Source organism: Mizuhopecten yessoensis, unplaced genomic scaffold (genome assembly GCF_002113885.1).
Source record: "Mizuhopecten yessoensis strain PY_sf001 unplaced genomic scaffold, ASM211388v2 scaffold10985, whole genome shotgun sequence".
In the NCBI taxonomy this organism is placed as follows: Eukaryota; Metazoa; Mollusca; class Bivalvia; order Pectinida; family Pectinidae; genus Mizuhopecten; species Mizuhopecten yessoensis.
The window spans coordinates 25,908-49,685 of record NW_018408820.1 but is presented as its reverse complement, the minus strand read 5'-3'; the positions used below and the strand labels follow the sequence as shown (position 1 = coordinate 49,685).

Here is a 23,778-nt window from a genome sequence, read left to right as displayed (position 1 = left end):
GTGAAAATTTTACCAGTTTAAATGTTCCTCTTATTTTTGCTAAGGCTCTGCAGAACATATGGGGAACAAGAACAGGTTTTTGACTTATTTGATTTAATGTGCTCTAGGGCGACATATGGTTCCCGGTTTTCTTCCTTTAAATGATTCGAACTTGACAGAGAGAGTCGTGATACCTAAGGCTATATGTCTGTCCAAGGAGGTGCTTTGGGATCTGGCCTGTTTGGAATAAACCAAACAGGCCAGGAAAATATTTTTCGTTTCTTTCATGTCGTTTTCTGTTGTTATAACCTGCTTAACGTTCAGCATTTATGAGAATGGCAACAACTTATTCCCCCGCTGTCGTTATTATATGACCGGGCGAAATTATGTGTTTACTATGCAAGCATACAATGCAAGCATACTAAGTTTCTACAAAAAAGTAGACACAATGAGGGACTGTTGGCGTCACCTTGGTGTACACCTTTAAATGTTTTAAATAATCAGACTTTTTTTACCTTTGACCTACCGCAAGGTCTCGTTGACCTAATGACTGCACTGCTCAAAATTGCACATGTTTTACCTTTGACCTTGATGTCAAGGTCACAAAGACCTAATGGCAGTGTACTGCACATCGCCTGGGTAATGCAGATATACTGCAAGTTTAATCAAATAATCTTTAACAGTTAAAAAGTTACATCCCGGAGAGGAATGTACAGAACATTTGCACTTATTTGACCTTTGACCTTAGGGTCATAGTCTTAATGACCTCTTGACTGTGCCCAGACAAGATCATATTAGAAGAACCAGAACCAGAAGAACCGGGACTAATACAATATGTCTCCCTTCATTCGAAGGGGAGACATAATTTAACTAAAACAAACCTTTAACATGTCCTTATAAACCATTTTGTTACCACTATGTCCGGTTCTGTGTTGATGGCCGGCAACGAATGTGGTATTAACAGTCGTTTATTATGACAAATGCAGTGCAATGCATCAGACGTATTCGCTCCCAGAGTCTGCAGGACAAATACCAAAGATGTAAAGCAAAAAAGCGACAGATGAAATATACTGACAATGAAAGTATTTGTAGTTTTACATTAATTATACAAGAGTTGATATTTCCTGCTGTGTGATGTTTGAGAGTTTCCACGTATCCACCTATTTTAAACATTATTAAACCAGACAAAGGGGAAATTAATTACCCATGATACGACCGTAAATATCTTAATCTATTTTTTGTGTTACGTGTATAGCCAGATCTGAACAACGATAAACAGTTTTCTGTGCTTATTATGTATTCATTTTGATACACAATTTGACAAAAGGGAAACTGATTAGCAAATGTATAACGAGTCTGACAAATAAACGTTTCGTTTTCGAAGACACGATCACATTGATTAATTAAGAAAACTACACAGAGAGCTGAAAAGTTTTAATATTTAATATGGTAACGTTTATTGAGTTTGGCGTCCTACCAGTAACACTGATCATACTGTACAGTTGTGGGGTCAAAAACTTACACGAAGTGCAGTGAACAATATGCAAACGATAGACAACTGGGTGGTTGAAGCTTCGGCACATCTGCGCACACGATAAACTAACCGTACCTGCCAGCAATCGTGGTTGATGTGTATAATTATCGATTATCACACTTTCGCTTCCAAGCAGTATGTTTTTGATTTGGTGAGAATTGTCTTCCTTGAAAAAAACTGTTTGCAAAGAGATAAAATTTACACTATAACAGTTATCTCTTTTTAAATATATAAAAAGTTATGGAAATAAATAAAAATTATGATATCAAAATTGTCAATTTATTGTTCTTTTATGGAACCAAACTATTCTCAGTCATGTACAATTTGGACATCATCCCACATCCTGCTAACGACCAGAGGTTATCGCATGGTATGCCGTTCTGATGTGCACCCACACGTGCATTTTCACAGGATCGAAACTCGTTCAACAGCGAAAATCGTAACGTCATCGAGCTTGTGAACTCGTGTAAGCACATGCTATGCACATGAGAGGTCGGTACACAAATCACATCAGTCTGGCCTCATGTCTGTGTCTTCCCGCGAGTCAGTTTATGTCTTTGTATTGGAAGCTTTATTTAATTAGTACGTGTGATTACACATTTTCCAACAAAATCTCCATATTGGGTGTTGACATATCGTCACGCACCGCACGTGTACTTTTGTTTACCATGTGTCACCATAATTTATACTACGGTATTGAAATGCCAGTTTTCTTCTATATTATCCAATAGGATAAACAACATGAATTCAAAAACTGTATTTCCCAGCGACATAGGCACTGACATAAGTTTATTTACAATCATCATGATTAATAAACACAATTACACAATAATGTACATCTCACATACAAACATATAACTCCTAACCTATTAATCTCAATAAATTAACCCCATTTAAAAATAAAACAAATGCTTCTTGTTACCTGTGTCGCCTGAATGACACGTATAGGTAACAACCAAGACCATTTGCACGTGCAAATACCACCAATAGCGCCACCAATTAGCGTTTCTCATACCATAGAGAAAATAATTACATCCTAATTCCTACCGTCAACCGGTTGAAATTATATTTCTCTTCTATATTATCCAATAGGGTAAACAACACGGATACAAAACTGTATTTCCCAGCGACATAGGCACTGATCGATGAACACAAAGAACGGGAAAATAATCCGAAACTATTAGAAATAGAAAAAATCCAAGATACGCACACTAACTGTCACATTTCTATCATTATAAATTCAAATGCTGAGAAATACTGAAACGTTCGTCAAAATTGTCTTTAACATAACCATCCTTCGCGGTCTCCGATCGCCACCACCCATGTCGTTTAAACAACCTGTCCGGAATACCACAATTGGCTGCAGCTGAAGCCCCACCTGCACGAAAACTGTGTAATCCAAACGTTTGATGTCGAAAACAAAACCTGAAAAAGTCTCAATAAAATGTTCCATGAATTGCGAACAAGACATCGGTTTAGCAGCCTTCCTTAACACATACTTATCGCCTTTTCTTGTTACATTACGAAAAACGTATTCCTCGGAATCATCACTAATCCCAGACAATTTTGCATAAATTTCAAAATTACACACTGGTCACAAACGCGACTCCGTCCTGCTCACAAGAATCCATGCGTCAATTGATTGTTTCCTTCCTCCTAAAAGGTTTCGCTAACAATCGTTTAGCTCCCTCAAAAACATTTTTCACTAATAAGAATCTGTGTGAGATGTTTTACCTACAATATTGTGTGCCCATTTAATACCGTATAACGTATCTATTATACTACCAACATTACCGTTATTTCTAGTAAAATAGGATAAATATATACATAACATAAACGGTTTTGTCGGAAAGATATCATGCTCCTCAAACCCATTTTGACTCGCCCATTGATTCTATCGCAAAAAAATATTACAATATTTCGTAATGGTACTGTCTGCTTAACACCCCTGTAGCAATTGTGGAACAGTCAACGCAAAGTCTTTGAGATGATCCTGCACTATATCGTACTCATCTTTCAAAGCATGTGTCACTAAACATAACAATCAGAAAACAAATACAATAAGTATCTATCAGAACACAAGCTGTACAAGCTCAACAACAACGTTTTAATTTCAAACTCAACATACCGTACAATAATCATATATGCACGGCATATGATATTTAATCCTGTTTTTCTTGTAAAACAGCTTTCGTTGAAAATCCGAATTTAACAGCAATTAACTGCTAAACATATATATTGTAAAACAAAATCACCGGAAACCGATACAGCAGTAAATATATCCTGTTTATCAACGATTCACTCACCGAAAACCGGTATTTAACAGACTGCTAATCATATTGAAAACCTTTCTCACCGAAAATCGGTACATGTTAAACAAACATATCGTGTAAAACGATGCACTCACCGAAAACCGGTAATCAACAGTTATCATAACTGCTAATCATATCAAACCATTGTCACCGAAAGTCGATACAGCGGAAAATATAAACTGCTAGCCATACTAATCAATAGAAATCGTGTAAAACGATTCCCTCTCCGAAAACCGGTATTAAACAATTATTATCTGCTAATCATATTGAAATTTTCTCACCGAAAACCGGTACAGCAGTAAATGTAAATTGCTCATTAAACAAATCGTATAACGCGATTCTCTCACCAACAACTGGTATCACAATAGAATAAAATGCTAATCGCGTTGCAAATTTCTCACCGAAAACCGGTATACCAATTCTTACTCACATAACGATATGTACAAATAAACAAAGCATGTACCAAACTATACAAGTAGATATATATCTACCGAAAATCAATACGTACCGCAAGCATCGGAAATGTTAAATCGACATACCTTTCCCCGATCTGGATGGTGTGTAAAAACATTTTTCTGTTTGTAAAAACCTGTATTCCTTAATACTTGCTATGAAATGCTGTCCGTCTTGACACACACATTGCCAAAACCTACCTGACTTCCAAAAAGGAATAATAAGCGTGCCATACGCATTACACATTTGCATATACCTAACAACTCTCGAAATAAGGTACACTGGTGGAACAACCAACCATTTATCCCAGTCCAACTTGCTGAAAAAGCATCAATACTTTTGGAACCTGGATTCCAATACCTAGAATAAAATGTAAATAACTCCCTAGTATACCAGGAAGCAAACCAATCTACGTCAAAAGGACCCCAAATATCAACAAACAGCTGTAAAAACACTTTCAGTCACACCCCAATCGTCAACATCCAAAATTTTACTGATAAAACCAGCACATACATTTTCCGCCCTGGGAACCCATTCCATTTCTAACGATATATGATTTTCTAACATAAGCACAAAAATATCAAGTGCTATATTTTGCAAAAATGATTTTATACTGCCCTTCTCTACAATCGTCACCACATCCTGATTATCTGAAAACCATTTTACCCTGGTCCCTCTCAATACATTGACCAATGAAAACAACACTCTATCTACAGCTGTCAATTCTATATAGGTCGAACTTTGACCTGCCTCGTTCTGGGTCCACACACCATGTGCCACGCCTACCGATGACTCTATGCAATAGCCACCGTACCCTGTGGTACTAGCATCAGAATAAACTATTTTATTGCACTGTGGGGAATACTGAATTTCTCTAGAATTGGTGCAATTGATGTGATTCACCCAAAATTGCATCTGAGCTACACAATTATCGTCCACAAAAGCGCCATCATTCCACGACTGGGCTTGTAAAGTACACTTACTGATACATTTGGTCATCAGCTTAGTAATATTGCTCAATACTATACTCATGGACATAATTTGACCTACAAACCTTGCTAATGCTTTGACATGAACTGAACTGCCACTGTAAACAACGTTCAACACATCCATAACACACACATGTGCTTTCTCAATCCGACTCTCCGGTGAACGCAAAACTCCTAATAAGGTATCAATATCTACACCGAGAAAAGTCATCAATTGTACAGGATCTCATAAAGATTTGTCTGCTTTGGGGACAAAACCTGACTCTATAATGCCACTTTGAACACTTGCCCTCTGTTCTACTTACTTCAATTTGTCAGTCTTATGACACAACACGTCATCCAAATACATCAAAGTTTGTAAACCCTCACCTCTCCACTTTTTAATAAGCGATCTGGTGACTTAAGTAAAAATATACGGAGCCGTAGACAGACCAAAGGGTAACACTAAAAAGGACCCCAAAGTATACTTTCTTGGAACCAAAATTTTACGAAAAACCAAGAAATCTGGTATGAGGTGGATACATATCTATGTGATGATACGCCGAATGTATATCAAACTTTATTAACCATCCCTGTGTCTTTATATACAATAATCGTCATATTTCACGGATTGTTCCCATAAATGTTTATTGACCTCCCTTAAATCAGACGTTTCTTACCATTACTCTGAACTGATACGGTCAATGGATTCGTCATATATGGAGATTCTTCACACCTCTCTATCAATTAACGCTTTTTCTAAATCGAAAATTGCCTTCTCCACAAACTCGGCATTTTTCACTGCCGACACATTATTTTTACATTCTCTTTTGTTTGGTTCTGAGTAAAATGGGTTTTTTTGTAACCGTTATCAATCACATCTATCGCAAATTCAGAACATCCAATATTCTTCCAAAATTCAGTATCATTTTTCAATGTACTTTTTACTAAAATGTCAGCCTGTCCTTGTTCATATTCGAAAAAGTATTTAGTGAAATCACAGGCTCCTGTACAGTCATTACTTGGGAACTCTGTTATATTCGTATACTTATCTTTGATGACTTGTGCCTCTTTAATCTGTCCCTATGTCCCTATGTCCCTGTCCTGGACTGCCCAGTTGACTTATTGACGATTGGACAATCCTTCCGGAAGTGAGTGTCGGAAATCTCCACACGAGAAACAGGCTCCCTGGTTTCCTCATTGGCCACGAAAAAGCTGATTCCCATCAGAATGCCGCATAGGATTAAAAACCTGACGCGGAGCTCCTACCCATACCTTGATTTCTGTCTGTTGAGAAAAACGTCTTGTTTCTTTTTCTGCTGATCTTTTAACCTTTTCACAGCCTTATTTTCATCGCGCGAAATTTTCTTGTCGTTGTCGGAATCACTATCAAGCGGGTTAGCTATGTTTTCTTTAACTGTCCCCCAACCTGTCTCAGAACTTTCTGCTTTCAATTTTAACTTACAATCATCTGATGGTTGGCTTTCCAAATTGTCCTTCGTTTGTTGTCCGTCCGCCTTAAACAATTTGTGTTATGGCTATTCCTCAGAAAGTACTTCATTGATATTTCTCAAAAAATATAGGTTCCTCTTGGTCTCTTCATGTGCATGTTAACTTTTCAAACTGATCAGATAAACAAAATGGCTGACAGGTTTGAAATGCCTCTTACTGCAGGTTCAAATGTGTAAGATGACTATTCAGCTGTTCACAAATGTTTCTGTTTGTTACTCTTTGGGCGTGTTTGATTCTATGCAGGCTTGAAACCACATTTCATTCAACTCTATAGTCAACCGAAAAAAGATGTGAACATGTTCTATAGTTTTGCACGAGGTATGACTGGTTTTACCGTCCGCTTAATTAGTAAGTTACCAAGCAGACGACAACTGTTAGTAACTATCTGGATCATATCAGCGTTTCGTATAGCGTAAAGATCGATTTGTCTTTTTCACCAGTACAAGTTTAGATCGAGGGGAAAACCTGATAGATCTACAGGTGTTAATTGAGGCCTTGAGGTCTTTGGCTATGCTCACAATTAAGCAATAAATCACGGCACTAGCACCGGCTCTATTTCGCAATAAAAGACACAGGTTGTACCAGTCAAACCGTTTTCTCAGCGATTATTTGGAACTCTGAAACAAATTACTGGACAGTCACTGCAAGTACTATCTGATCTACAAAATGAGTTTAGAATTCATAATATCGGAGCAATCGTTACAGACAACGCATCAAGCACGGGCAAGGCCGCACGAGAAGCAAACTCCGAGCACAGGGGTGTTTTACCCGCACTGTCCAATTTGCGGTAAACGAGGGTTAAAGGTTACATCTAGGTGCAGCTCGAACTAGTAGGGCATTTCAATCATTCAGTGCTTGCAACAGCCGCTCTCAAAAACGCAAAGAGCAGGCCGGAATTGAAAAACCCCTCAACATCATACATGGTACAGCCACGAGATGGAACTCCTCACTTTATATGCTGCATAGGTTTCTCCTTCTGTGTGTTTACATATATGGCATAAAATTTTACGAGTGTGTCACAAAAAGATCTGACCGTAACGTTAACGCTCTTGACATGAAAGACGCTAACTGGAAAGTTATAGAAAACATTGTTCCAATGTTCCAGCCACTTGCAGAAGCAATTGAAATCCTTGCAGCAGAGGACAATCCCACTGCCAGTAGTGTGTTTCTCCTGGCGCATAATCTCTTGACAACTTTCTTGACGCACGATCGTGGACTTAAAAGGGTTAGTTAGGGAGGATGTGTCACTCTGTTTGGATTTCCATGTTGATGGAACAATACATGATGATAAGCTTGGTTACAACAGAATGTTTGCTATGATTCTGGATCCACGGTATAAATACTTACTATTTCTGACGGACAGCGAGACACAGTGACAGTCAATGTACAAGACCTACTTGACCAATATGCTGTTTCTGATAGCAATACAGTTATTGTAAAGCAGAAACACGGCACAGAACCAGACACAGATGTGACCCCTCCTTCAAAACGCAGTTGGTTGGTTGACCTTTGGTGGGGAATTAAGCATTGAACTGTTTTTGTATGGTATATTATATATATTTTCGTTTTCTCTGCCTTTTATGTTCATTTTTAACTTACAATTTATATTTAAAATTTAAGATTCCCGCCTTATCGTCAGTCCACACAAATTCTTTCAATAGTTGGGACAGCGTGTTGTCGCGTGCCGATTGGCAAACAAAGTAGTACTTTGAACTTTCAATACTTCAATTTTATTCCACGATTCAGTATCAATACAATTACGTAAGATATGTCTATATGGTATTTAAGTTTATCTGAGCTGAAAGTTAGATTTGAAGTTGTTTCGATTTTTTCCAGGAACAAATTTTGCTCATGGATAAAAACAGTGAACACCGTAATCCGACCTTGCCCTCCACGAGGGAGTTATTTTTGGAAGTTGAATGAGCAGAGAGAAAAGTTCGAATTTGTGAAGAATCCAGGCGTTATTTTATTTGTTGATTGTATGGGAACCTGATTGCAGTCGGTAAATTGTACAACAGCTACGTTATTTGACATGCCGTCAGAAACTGAGGAAATCGTGGCTGATTGACGCATGATACTGATAGCGTTTGAAGTGAGTGGTCTTGCGACAGAGCACAGGGGTTCGTTACAAAGTTCTGAAATACACATATGCCTTGTTATGTTTATGTGTGCTGTGACTCATCAGTAGGTCTATAGCATATGTGTATTTCAGACATTAACAAACCCCTGTGGATCAGTGCAGTGTAACAGACGATATTTCTGATAAATTGCATGAGTGTAAATATTTCAACCAATGTGCATTTTGTACGATATTGCAGACCTTAGTCTTGTTTTTGTTGTAATAAAAGTATTTTTTTTAAATATTTTCTATTTTACACATTTGCAATTACATTGTCAAGTCTCACAATGCCCAGTGATATTTCAGTAGCCGTCATGTTTGTTTACATTGGATATTGTAGTTCCGGTCGGTGTTGTATTAATACGCTAAGCATTATGTCTCGTATTGAATGGTATTTAAAGTCCCATCAACGACAGAGCTTTCAAATAGCCTATAAAGTGACAATGCCATGGAAATGTAAATATATATTAATAAGCTCACAAGTACACCCAAAATTCCGGCCAAAGAGCTGACCCAGTATTTAGCCGCTCTCGTTACTCTGACAGATCCGCTGGCTTAGTAGAAAGACAACTAGAACTGTCGCCTATGGGCTAACTAATACTCCCCGCATTTGGGCTGCGTGTTGCCATTTTAGGGGCTAAATTAACAAGTGAAACAATAATTGAAAAGATAAAAGGTTATGAAAAAGTCTAACCTCAGATGTCGTACCAACAGACCGATGTAAAAGACAAACACCGCTACTGTGACGTTTGACCCGATGACCTTCGAATTTTGTAACAATGTATCCTGCATAATCGGCTACGATGCTCAAAAAATGTAAGCGTATACAAAAAACCTACAATTTCTGCGATAATTAGCCGTTTCAGCAATCTGATTAAAAGCATATCCTACATTATCTATGAATCACGTTAGTGATACGTAGAGAATATAGGATATGATTCTAATCAGAATGCCGTAATATTGATTTTTAGTTCAAGGAAACAAAAATATTTTAATTTTTTATCGAATTATGCGACTTTTGAATTATCAACTGCCGCAGCTGATCTCTTGTGCTACTTGAAGCTGTCTGCCAATCATTACTTTAATAGTATCATATCGTACGGTATTCAGGTGGCATAATTTTATTCATTAAATAGTTGATATAAACAAGACAACAAAATACCAGTCTCCCAGGTTCCATACTGTCATATTCCTTGACATATACACAATATTATAGTTAAAATATATCCAGTACAATACCACATTTTATGAAAAGTAAATGTCATAAATCATCTTTCCTGTGCTGATGCTAATATCCCACTTGTATTGTCAATCCTTCTTCCAGATTTAGGGCAGACAGGTGTGTGTAGAACACGAATGATTATATATACACTGTATATATAAATATTTTCAAAATGAATAAAATTCCACATAAGCATTGCTAATAACATAAATCTATGGCATTCTACTTATCAACATTTTTATTTTTCTCAGTGGCATGAACTTGTTACTAAAGGTGAACCAGATAACAGCATATCGATCTTGTCTTCCTGTGTCCGGCTTCATAGGACCATTTATGTTACAAGAGCTACACTGGCTATACCAATATCCAGATTTAAATGAGTTAGCACAAGAACCGGCGGCAAGATCATTGTCCTTATCCTTTGTTGAAAACGCCATATAATTATGACCCATTTCCTCAAGGCAATTTCCTGTCAATGCAATAATTAAGGCAAAAAAAAGCGTAATGTATCATGATGACCATTAGCTGTCATTTAACACCCCCCCCCCCCCCCCCCCCCCCTTCATAGTAAGTAGCTATATGATCATAGGGAAGAATCATTATACCGTTTTCAGAAATGAAGTGACAAAACACTATACATAATTCCTATTTATTTCCAAAGACCTTAACGTTCGTCTTCTTTGGTTTGTTTTTGCGTTATTTATTCCCTGAGTGTATGTTCCAAATTCAATATACATTTGAATATAAAACTATGAAATCTAAGTAAAAACTAAGAATCATTGAAGACCATAGACCAATAAACCTCACTTTCATTGATAGTAAACAAACACACTTCGTTTTTAATTCAATCTTACAATTTAGCATATCGGATATGATAAAGTCACTAACGAAACTCCTACAAAGTGCAGTAGCTATACTTTGGCGTATTGTTCACCTTGACATTTTGGTTCCATTGTCCGAAACAAACCTGGTATAAGACCATGACCTACAACATTGAATATCTTGAATTTTAAATACTGAATGTCTAAGCAGCAAATATAATATATTTATAATATATATAAAAAGTTAAATAAAAAAATAACAGTTTGCATACCGGCGGTTCCACTGTATCCACTAACATTGAGGCGATAATGGTCCGTTTTCGAGGCCAAGTAGAACTGGTCGTACAGGGCGTGTTTCATAACCCCTGCCCACGACTCCAAAATAATCAACAGTGCGTGAGGGCTTCTAGCAATAAGCTGATGCATAGCTTCAAGACCTATCTCGAAAAGTAAAGAAAAAAGACTGATTACCGGTAGTGAATATGAATCCGACATGAGGAAATGTTTCGTACATTGAAAACACTTTTGTAAGAAAATATTCCGTAGCAATAAATAAGTTGTTACTTTCAACGATAGTTGTCATATATTACACACGCATTTTTACATAGTATGTACATGAAAGAGACTTAAAGGGTCTGTATCGCTTACCTGGATAGTCAGGAAATAATTGCATTGTTTTCTCATTGAAAGTAATATTGTAACAAATCTTTTTTTTCGAAACAGGATGGGGATCTGAATTATTTCCTTATTATGATTGTTATTTGTTATTACTGCAGAAGACACTGTTAGATATCCTGTATTTACTTTTACAATGGGAAGACGTTTGAATAAACTATAGACCGACGGACGCCACGGCATTACATGATTATATAAGCTCACGTTGGTCCTTGGGACCAGGCAAGCTAAAAATGAATACTTGTTTATCGGCCTAATGCTTTTTTCTGCATATGTAGAAAACGTATCTTTTACATGTTTAACATTTTACTGATATACTTTGATCATACCTATCCAATATTCTCCATAAGGATCACCAAATCCGTTCTTGTATTCATTCCAGTCCCTGTTGAATGATTGAGATCCGTCATATCTCTTTTGTACAACCTGTTAACATAGAAATACTAATTAAGGATTTTCACAATATGACCAAGTGGCTTCCTAATATTTTGGTTGGTAGCAGACGTGTTCATTGACTTTCAGAGTTGTTTCACTTCATCTGAATCTAAGACGGCCGTCCTGGCGTTGATTCCCTTTTCCACAATTTCAATAACTAATTAACTCTTGCAATCAATTTCAACTTTCATTGTTATGAACACAAATACTATAAAAAACATTCTCATGAAACACTATTGTTTCAAAGTTCAACTTTCAATTCTCAAAACATATGCAGTTTTTCCAGGTCTTGTGTCTTGATATTTAATCCGTAACATGCTTGAAGTTGTTGCTATCAAGTTTACAAAACAATAATTGACTTTGATTCATGTCTCAATATTTAAATAACACCTCCTAAATAAACAAGAGGCCTAGGTCCATGATGTTTTTGGGAAAGAAGGGCTTAGCAATTTATCAATTAGAATACCGACCAATAAAAACCGTTGATTTTCAGTTTCGGGTACAGATGAAGCGGCGTTGTTGTTTTGGTAAATCTTTGTTACAGACAATAAGGTATTTACATTTGTAACTACATCATTTGAATAATTTCATTAGGAAGATAAACCGTATAGCAGTATATAGCCATATATTTCCGCAAAGATGATATTTTCGCGATTTCGCAGATTAATAACGTGATCGCGAAAATATGATCCACAGATAATAAACTTCATAACCGTGATGTCGTCATGAAATAGCACGTACGTTGTTGTGACGAATCATATACATCATATTGTCATGGTGTTTTAAAATAGGTTACATCACACATCTAATAGATTTTTTGATGATTTCTTTCATGAAATACACCTACTTGTTGTAACTCAAAATGCTATCATAAAGCCTTTTCATTTGACACTTTATGTGCCGATTGTCCCGTTTCTATGCTCATTAAAGTGTGCCGAGTGTCCAGTTTCTATGCTCATTAAAGTGTGCCAAGTGTCTCGTTTCTATGTTCATTAAAGTGTGCCGAGTGTCCCGTTTCTATGCTCAAACACCTCGAAAATGTCGTTCCTTTACAGGCCTAGGTCGCGAATTTATAATCTGTGGAATTTTCATTTTACGTTTTAGGTGGAAATCATGAACATTAAAGTCGGTGTTAATAACCCACTATACGGTACGTGGTATTTAACGGACAGCCATCATACATCATCCATATATTTATTAAGATGTCTGTATCTCTATTCGTTTAAGTTTAAGTAGAAACGGTATAACGGGAAATGTTTCCTGCTGTTTAATTTTTGCCTTCTTCGTCCTCCGTAATTTTGGTTTGGTTTAGTATTGTTTAACGTCCTATCAACAGCTATGGTCGTTTAAGGACGGCCTAGCTCCCCTGTGTGCTGCAAGATGCATGCGTGTAGCGTATGCGTGTGTGTTTTGGGAGGCTGCAATAAGTTCGTCGTCCGTAAGCATGGCGAATATATCATTTCAGCGCATATTAGTAAATAGCATAATAAACATAGTAATTAAATGTGTGAAGGGCGAAAAATTCAGTAGCTACTTACCGTCCAGGTTTTGTTGTTAAAGACATAGGTCTCAGCCAGTCGGACAAATCTATTTTCGCCTGCGATAAAAAAGAAAATTGTATAGTTCTTTGCTCAGGTGAATAGAATAAAATAATCATGCGCATGTTACGCCTTCGCCGATTCAACAGGGTTGTGCTTGTTATAAAACATTTTACCCTCTGTTTTGTTTATAAATATTATAACAATAAGTATAGCACAAAATAATGATATTTTTTAAGGTACTGCAGTCAATTAACTACAGAATTGAAAATGTACTTACAAAGTCGTTCTTGTCATCGCTATAAACTTTCAAAATGCCAAACGTAATGTGGGCATGACTTTGTACAAAAGCGTATACTGTATAGAACGTTAATTAACATGATCAGTCAAACGAAAACCAATATCAGCAAATTCACCTTCATTTCTTTTTTGAAAGTAGGTATACCCATCGGTAGTTAAGTCCAATGACAGTCTGTGTCTTGCACGATTTCTGTACCTGGTTGAATGTAAATGACGCACATTGCTCCTCTTCGCAGCGTTTCGCACAATCCGGAAGCTTACCTACATTTGTGTTGTGATTTAACAAGGATGTGTCATCATTGGTACCGTTTAAAATGGCATAATAAGACGAGCCTTGAACACCAATAAGAGCAAAATGAAAGAGAAGTAAGTACATTATAGCCTGGAAAGACATTGTATCGATACCTCTGTCCACTACACGCAGGTCTGTTCAAATGCACACCTTGACGACCTCTGTTAAAATATTGCATCAGACATCTGCTCAAATATCATATCAGACAATGTATAATCCCAGTAGTAATTCCCCCGAATTAATTAGGTTTTTATGGTCCTTTTATTTTTCAATCGACAAAGTCATGCATCCTTACACTTCATCCTGATGTTTTCTGTTATATGATGATATATTCCCTTGTCATACAGTAAAGAAAATTATCTTTTAATTCGTGTCCCAAGAGGACAGCGTCGTTAGATTGTTTCTGTACTTTTCCCTAAAGTAATGGAATTGCCAGAACTAATTAACCATATACGCGTTGTTGTTGATGCAATACTAAATAATACAGTATTATAGTTAACTACATTGTCTTTTGGGTACTTTATTTGTTTTGAATTGTCGCAAAGGCCTTCTTAACAAGAAAATAATGACCTTGGCTGTTGATAGGACGTTTAACAAAACAAGAGGTCCAGAGGGCCTGTATCGATCACCTGGATATTTTGAGCAATCATGGCAAAACATATTCTCAATAAAAGTATTTTTGCAAATATTTCCATATATTGAGTCTCCTTGGCTTAAACATGTTCCAGACAAAATGCAACTTTATATCATTCTATCCCAGCACGATACTGGTCATATATCATCACCCAGGGCCTCAAGGTATATCTTAATCTTGTGACCGTAAAAGTAGGTCATGGTAATTTATTTGGGATAGTTAATACCACTTACCAGATACCTACAATTCAAATATCATTGCTCTATGCCTCTTGATTATTCAATAGAAGATTATTAAAGGTTTTTAGCATGTTTTACCCTTGTGACCTCAAAAGTAGGTCAAGGTCATTTATCTGATAAAAATGTATAGCACTTCATGCCAGGTACCTAATGACCAAGAAGTCTATATATGGACCTCCTATTTATTAAAGAGAAGTTGTTTATAGGCATATTTGACTCCTGTGACCAAGAAAATAGGTCAAGGTCATTTATTTGAAAAAAAGTTACAGCAATATGTCCAAGGGACGTACTAACCAAATTTCATTGCTCTATGCCTCTTGGTTATTCAGGAGAGAAGTTTTTACAATTTCAAGCCCTGTGACCTCGAAAGTAGGTCAATGTCATTTATTTAAGGAAACTTTATAGCACTCTGTCCCAGGTACCTACTGGCCGAATATCATTACTCTTGGCCTCCTGGTTATTCAGAAGATGTGCAAAGGTTTTAAACACATTTGACCCTTGTGACCTTGAAAGTTGACCTTGAAAGTTGACCAATATCATTTATTTGAGGAAAAGTTATAGCACTTCATGCCAGGTACCTACTGGCCAAGGTCATTTATTTCATAAAAATGTATATCATGGCCCTCTGTCCTCCAGTTCTTAAGAGGTCGTTCAAAAAAAGTTGACGGACAACTCACCATACCATAAGCTCAGCTGGCATATCGTAGCAGATGAGCTAATAAAATCAAACCAAACAAGAGAATATTAGCTCATGCGATAGAAAATGAGTAACCAACACGTTTTCAGGGAAGTAATGGAAGTCAATTCAGAATGAACGACATGCTTTACAGTATTATAAATCATGTATATAACTTACATTATGTTCAATAGATTCGTTGTTAATTTTTAGAATACTGAATATGTGTTCAATTCGAATTCCTATTCTGTAGGGGGTTCCCTCACGTGTTACCTCTCACAATGTGCTCTGTGTAAAAGCAAGTATATCATTTTCTCATATTATCCACTGCATGGTCGTAAGTAGTCACAAATGTGGGTATCCCCTGCAGAATTTGGGATGTGTTTGTGCCCTCTACTTGGGGACACAAACGCGACCGAAATTAATCTCATGCATTCATTACAACACTTGCGATCTTCGTTTGTCTCAATCGCTAAATAGCATTTGTTTCCTAGTGCCTTGATTAGCGATACCTAACTTTTGGCTTTAATGTTGAATGTTCACCAAGATGAAGAAGGCAGATGGTTATCTCCCCATGAAGGGACATACACTGTATCAAAGTTGTTAAAAATGCTAGTTAGTATTCCCTACTTAATGTTCACCAATAAGGGGAATGGAAACAACTGGTTCAGTTTAGTCTGAAAATAAATTAGTTCATTAATGCAACGTATCATTCTCCTGTTTTACAATATCGAATGCTACGAAATCGTACCCTATATGATTTCTTATAACAGGTATAATCAAAGTACTCAAAATACTCCAGACACATGCTTTCTTGATGTTGCAATTTTTTCCAGTTATATACGTGTATATAACATTTTAGGAAAAACGAACGCAAAACAGTCAATTGAGATGCAGGATAAACACCATTTAAATTTCCTGATAATAATGTGAACGAATATTTACTCTTATCTAGTGTCTGTGTTGGCAATAGTCTGAAATGTATTTTCCCTCCGAGGAACAGCAAGTACTGCTTAAAGAATTTTTGGGTTCTGATTTTGCCATAAAAAATAAGTTGACTTCCGAATGAATAATTATATGACTGTTTCAATATCTTCTTAGTGCCTATTGGTGGAGGGTGAAACATTTATTTCCTACAGACCATCAGCAGTGCACGTGTGTCACAAATGCCTTTAGGTAAGCTAGGATTTTTCCATAGGTCATATGTCAGTATACACCTCTTCGTATGATTATGTTAATGGTTAAGTTCTGAATCCAGGACATACCAATACGAGGCTCGATACCAATAAAGGGGGCCCCATGAACTGTTGCACAATGCACCAACCAATTAAGAAAGTGACTAGGTGGGGAGGATATGTGCGGGAGCTACGGCCTCAACTAGAGGGGAGTTCTCCATCAAGGAACATTTTGAATTGTTGATGAGATATCATGCATTCCCAGTGTATCTAAAAACAAGAGGCCCACAGGGCCTGTATCGCTCACTGGATACCGACGCAATCATGGCAAATTTCCCCAAATGAGATCAAGGGAATATGCTAGACCCCAAGGCCAATCCTTGTAGCATATCCGTATTAGATTTTGCATGCCCAGCAATTTATGTATGGTTATGGGGTGATGATCACAACTGTTTCCAAGCTTTGACTCAGAAACTAGGTCCCTAGGGTTGTGGCCAGACCCCAGGATCAATTCTAATATTGTGACTGCATTTGTCTCTTTTTGCCAAGCATTTGTAAATATAGTTTTAGGGTGGGGATCTCAACCGTTTCAAAGTTATGACCCAGGGGTTAAGTCTGCAAGGGTGGGGCAGACCCTGGGATCAATTCTAATATCATGACTGCATTCGTCTTTTTATGCCCAACAATTGTGTACATAGTTTTTGGGTGGGGATCTTAACCATTTCAAAGTTATGACCCAGGGGTTAAGTCTCCAAGGGTGGGGCAGTCCCCAAGGCCATCCTTGAAGCATATGTACAATCATCTTTTAATACCCAGCAATTGTATATACGGTTATAGGGTGGGGCTCTCAACTGTTTCCAAGCTGTGACTAAGAAACTAGGTTCCTAGGGGTTCGGTCAGACCCCGGGGTCTATTCTGATATCATGACTGCATTCGTCTCTTTATGCCCAGCATTTGTATATATGTTTTGGGGTGGGGATCTCACCAGTTTTAAAGTTATGGCCCAGGGACTATGTCTCAAAGGGTGGGGCAAGACCCTAGGGACATCCTGGAAGCAAATGTGCATTCTTCTCTTTATACTCAGCAATTGTATACCATGGTTATATGGTGGGGATCTTAATCATTTCCAAGTAATACACTTTTGTTGGCCCCACCTGTTAGTCCGGGGGGTCAGCCCCGCCATTTGTAGAATTTTGAATCCCTGCCTCCCATGATTGCTTTCGACCAAATATGATCAATATCCATGGCATAGTTCTACAGAAGTCGTTTATAGCAATATAGCCAAATTGCTCCCTTTTGGCCCCGCCCTCAGCCCCAACATTTGTACAATTTTGAATCCCCACCACCTAGGGATGCTTCCAGTCAAATATGGCTGATATCCATCTCTTAGTTCCAAAGAAGACGCTTAAAGCAATATAGCCTAATTGACCCCTTTTGGCCTCGCCCCTAAGCCCCCTGGGGTGTCAGCTCCACCATTTGTACAATTTTGATTCACCACCACCTAGGGATGCTTCCAGTCAAATATGGGTGATATCCATTTCTTAGTTCCAGAGAAGAAGTTGCTTAAAGCTATGTAGCCAAATGCCCATTTTAGCCCCCGCCCCTCAGCCCCACCACTTGTACAATTTTGAATCCCTGCCTCCCAAGAATGCTTTTGATTAAATAAAATTGATATCCAGTGCACAGTTCTACAGAAGTCGTTTGTAGCAATATAGAAAAATTTCCCCCTTTTGGCCCGCCCCTCAGCCCCCTGGTGTCAGCCCCACCATTTGTACAATTTTGAATCACCATCACCTAGGGATACTTCCAGTCAAATATGGTTGATATCCACTTCTTAGTTCCAGAGAAGAAGTCGCTTAAAGCAATATAGCCAAACTGGCCCCTTTTGGCCCCGCTACTCAGCCCCCATTGGGGTCAGCCCAATTATTTGTACAATTTTGAATTTCCACCACCTAGGGATGCTTCCAGTCAAATATGGTTGATATCCAGCTCTTAGTTCCAGAGAAAAAGTCGCTTAAAGCAATATAGCCAAATTGGCCCCTTTTTGCCCCGCCCCTCAGCCCCCTGGGGGGCAGCCCCATCACTTGCACAATTTTGAATCCCCACCACCTAAGGATGCTTCCAGTCAAATATGGTTGATATCCACTTTTTAGTTCCAGAGAATAAGTCGCTTAAAGCAATATAGCCAAATTGACCCCTTTTGGCCCCGCCCGTCAGCCCCATCATTTGTACAATTTTGAATCCCCACCTCCTAGGGATGCTTCCAATCAAATTTAGTTGAATTCCAATCAGTGGTTAGGAAGAAGAAGTCGTTTGAAGAAATTGTTGACATACGGACGGACGCCAAGGTATGGCATAAGCTCACCTTAGTCCTTCGGACCAGGTGAGCTAAAAATATATGTGATAAAATGGCTTTGCTGGACACTTTTGAATCCATATTGGGCCAAAACTGCACAGCATGTATACGATGTCTGGCAATCATGCAGTCCACTTAATGATCACATGTTAAATCTTTATTGTAGATGTAACGACTGTACTTTTGCCTACCTGCTATGGTCTGTGTAATGATAAATAACTTCGTTATTTGTCTACTACATTTATCATCATAATCAACCTGTATAGTAAATGTATTTTAGTTACAAGTTATCTAATTATGATACCATTTAATATTGTCTCAATTGAAACAGTTCGTGTTTACAAGTTCAGAATCATCGAGTCGGTGATGTGTTTACGTCAGTCGTGCGCTATATTTAGAATCATGCTCTCACATGGACTCGCATGTTTCTGTTCTCTTTATAGGTTGTTATGTTGTCACTCATGATTTGTTGTATTTTGGTTGTAATCCATGTTTATGCTATGCGAAGCCTGTCAAACAGACGACTCATCCGCCATTGCAGATGTGTGTTCGGAGCTCTCGGGCTTTAGTGAGTTATTAAGTTATAGTGTTCCGTGCCGAGAGACCCGAATATATTAAATTCTGATTGGTCAGAAGTTTTGGAGAAGGGTATAAAAGTTGGATCCCGCGGCAGATTCAACGGAGTTCGCCATGATCTCCTAACCAAGCGGCCAGACTTTCCTACCCTCCTACACAGTCCAAGCAACCAAGCTTATTACCAGAGTCCAGCTAAACACCAGGACCATGGAGGTAACTACTCCCGTAGTGACTAAGTAGGCCTACCGTCTCCCGTCGCCAATACAATACATATAGATACAAGTCTCCTTAATGACCTTATGTTATGATACACCAAGAATAACACCAAAATATATTCTAAGTCCGCCTAACCACGGGTTTGATTCTTAGCTATTTTGGACTAGTATATTTTACTTAGACATACATTAATGTTCATTATTTATGAAATGTCTTAGATAAAACATTTTCCAATATTAAAACCTACTTCGGTACATCCACGTCCGAAGTTGTTACAATATATTAAGGATACTTAGCCCTTACTATTTTTTAAGTATCCATTAAGGATACTTACTCATCACTTTTATTTTATAACGGCACTCCGTCGTTATTCTCAATTTCTATTATATATTAATTAAAGATGCCATTGTGTACAGTGTTTGAAGATATGAAGTTGGGATTTGAATACATATCAAAGTTAAATTGTATTTCTGTCTCGAGTTGTTGTTGAAGTAGAGTAGTTATCAGAACAACCAAATGAGCCAAGAGCCAGGACCAGACGGATCCAAGATGGAGTAACCAGAATATACCTTTGATCAAAAATAATACACTAACACTGGAAACACACTTCACGACGTTACACAGATAATAATATCTTCAGTTCGAATTCCAATCCAGCTGTTTTTGATAATTGCAGCCTCTTTGGATTTATTTACATCTTCCAAATCTTCCTGTGCTGCCTGAAATACAAGAAATAATACATCATTTAATGTTTTGGTTGTTTTTATTGTTACAAAGATTATTATTTTATATAATATTTAACAGTCATTTTTATAAGTCATGCTTTTTCCATGTTCAACGGTTTTATTTTATTTTATTTAGAACTGACTAGGGGCGGATCCAGATTTTTTCGGACAGGTGTTACCATTCCAGTTTATGTTGCTACACATGTAATCTGAACCATATAGCGTTGCACAAAATTAAGTTAGGTACCTGTCTTGGTTAGCCACCTTGTACTTTCCTAACTTGCATTTTTTAAAGTAAAATGCCAGAGTGGAATGAATCATGAATATATGACTATTTGTTTGTGTATTTATTTACATGTATTTCAATTTTCACCGGAAAAAACTACCTGTTTATTCATCATGCAAGAAAAGATTCTCGGATTAAAAACTTGAAATTTAACACTTGTACCCTGTTACTACTACGAACCACTGACCTTACAGGTACAAACGTCTCTGTCATGGTTCGCTGACCAATTTAATTGATGCTGTCGTGCGGTTAAATCAAATTGCATATAAACTATAACAACTTAAAACATAAAATATTTCTTTTTTTTAACAATAATCAAATATTATTTTCAACGAAAATGGTGTATATTGTAAATAAAGCAGTAGTCGTCAGTTGTTAACGATATATTGATTTAAATGATTTTAATCAGATTGGCCTAATCATTTCCATTTCATACACAGTCCTACAGCGTAATTTAGATAGCAATTGACTACTGCACTTACTGCATACTTTCCACCTCTCATAATGGAAAACTGTGGGCAATAAATCACTTGCTACCACAGTCCACTGCACACATAATGCCAGTTCATGGCCAATCATGACCACATGACCATGAAAGGGGGTGTACCCAGTGGACTGTGGTCACAAATGCTGTAAGAAAGGGGAGATAATCAATAAGTAAGTAACGATGAAGTCAATACAGTGGAAAGGATAAACTTAGTTGACACATTTAAAATAAGGAAAAAAAAGAGTTAAAAATGATTGAAAAACAAACAATAAAAAATACTGAGTTGGCAGTGTTATTGATTTCCTTATCACGTGAGAGGATAAGCATTTCCTGGAAAAGTTTATAATCTTTAGGAGCTGTTTCTTTATACAAAATTGGACATTCAAATATACCATTCATTGAAAGATCTGGAATTCCTTAGGGATTGATACACCCTTACATTGTATACATGAAAATGGTTTCAATATCCTGTACCGTTGCCACATCTTCAAATAAACTGAAAATGTAGTCAGAATTCAACATTGTTTCCCGTATTTTGTTCTAATTGTTGAACAGACAATCCTTACCTTCCCTTACACTGGAGCTGGATAGTAAACCAAAAAAACTTGTATCCATTATGAAGGATACACTCAGACTGGGCTATTGAGAATAAAGACAAACTTACCTGGTTCTGATTAGTACTCACTAAGACAGGTACATGTAAATTATCTGCATTGTAGGGTAGGTAAAATTATTGTCCAGGTGAACATTTTTTACTCAATTTTTCTGTTTTGTTCGAGTTGGGAAGCATGCAGTAAGCCAGTTATTGCATGATTTCTCGTCACTCGGGACTTATTAAACCCTCGCTTCGCTCGGGTGTAAGAAATCCCTTGTTACTCGAAAACCATGCAATAACCTTTACATGTTTTGTTAAGACTAGAAAGCGATGGTCGATCTATTGTTTTCCACCGACGGGGGTGAAGCGAGGTGTGAAAATTTTACCTGGAGTGGACAGTTGATCAACTCGGGCGATGTACAGTTAGCCCGACATATTGTTCAAATGTCCTGGTGTCAAACACGGACAACTTACCTGAGTTTTTACCTTATACAATCCATTCACGGCAGAAAAAAATATTGTAATAACGGGGTCCGACCTTTGACCATATCATAATAAACGATTGTTTTGTTTAGTTATAGGATAAAATCGGTACATGGGAAAAGAATTATAATAAGCGACATCATAATAAGTAGGTTCAACTCTAGTAAAAAAAAATCCTATTATATAGCGAAGATATATTTTCACAACATAAAACAGTAAATATAGAAACACTGCGTTATTAAATTGAATAAATGTGTAACAAGTTTGTAACAAACATGTCTTTCAATCCCTGTCTTGAACACACCGTATCATGTTTCATTAGTACTGATAAAATATCTTGTGATGTTAATGATTGATAAAGTAAATATCGCACTCCATCTTTTGCCGTTCATTACCTGTAAACAATTCATGGATATTAGCAAATATTATGTGTATTACCAAAGACGTATAAATTACAATATATACGTCTCTGCTAGTACTTCTTTTAAGTGTACTTGTGTTACAAAAGCGGCACAAAATCATCTAAAATCTGACTGATTGGGTGAGTCTAATATTACATCTGAAGGAGATAAAGCTTTGTGCTAACTCACAAATATGGTTCGACCCTACAAATGGACCGACTTCATTCAAATCCGGCTGATCAGGTTAGTCCAATGTTCTACTAAGGGAGATAAGGTTTTGCAGAAATACAGGTAAACCGCGGCGGTGACCTTCGGCCACATCCAGCCAGCTCGGCTGCTTGCTGTTTGACGAGTAGCTAAAGTTATCAAAGCATGGTTAACTTTACAGTTCTTTTGGGTTAATGTATCGGTCCTGTCGATTTATTCTGTGACTATACTGAAATGGACAGAACACGCTGGGGAGAGTTTCTTAATTCTGCCGGAAAGAATAGTCATATTCAAGTGGTCAGTGGTATAATTTCAGGCTTATTTGCAGTGGTAATATTTGTGATATAAAGCAAAACTTCAGTGACCCAAACATTGTGACGGGAACTGTGTACTGTAGTTAGGTAGGAAACCATCCGCTGCGGGAAGCACAATTTCAGCAAGCAGAGCATCATCAGAAAAATAATCAGAATATTTTTATTAATTGTAAACTCACAAAATACATGCATTGTTGTATTTTTCACATACATATGGCTAGTTAAGAAAGTATCGAAGTGAATGCTTT

At 37.4% G+C, this 23,778-nt stretch overlaps 1 protein-coding gene across 1 annotated transcript; it reads right to left on the bottom strand.

The window, feature by feature from the left end:
* Positions 1–9,992: 9,992 nt before the first annotated feature.
* LOC110464385 (angiopoietin-related protein 6-like) lies at positions 9,993–15,733 on the bottom strand. Its single transcript, XM_021519580.1, has 6 exons — positions 15,711–15,733; positions 13,985–14,064; positions 13,569–13,627; positions 11,925–12,021; positions 11,193–11,357; positions 9,993–10,568 (listed from the first exon to the last, which is right to left on the bottom strand). Exons 1-6 carry the CDS (start codon positions 15,731–15,733, stop codon positions 10,312–10,314), a joined length of 681 nt encoding a protein of 226 aa, XP_021375255.1. The 3' UTR covers positions 9,993–10,311.
* Positions 15,734–23,778: the final 8,045 nt, after the last annotated feature.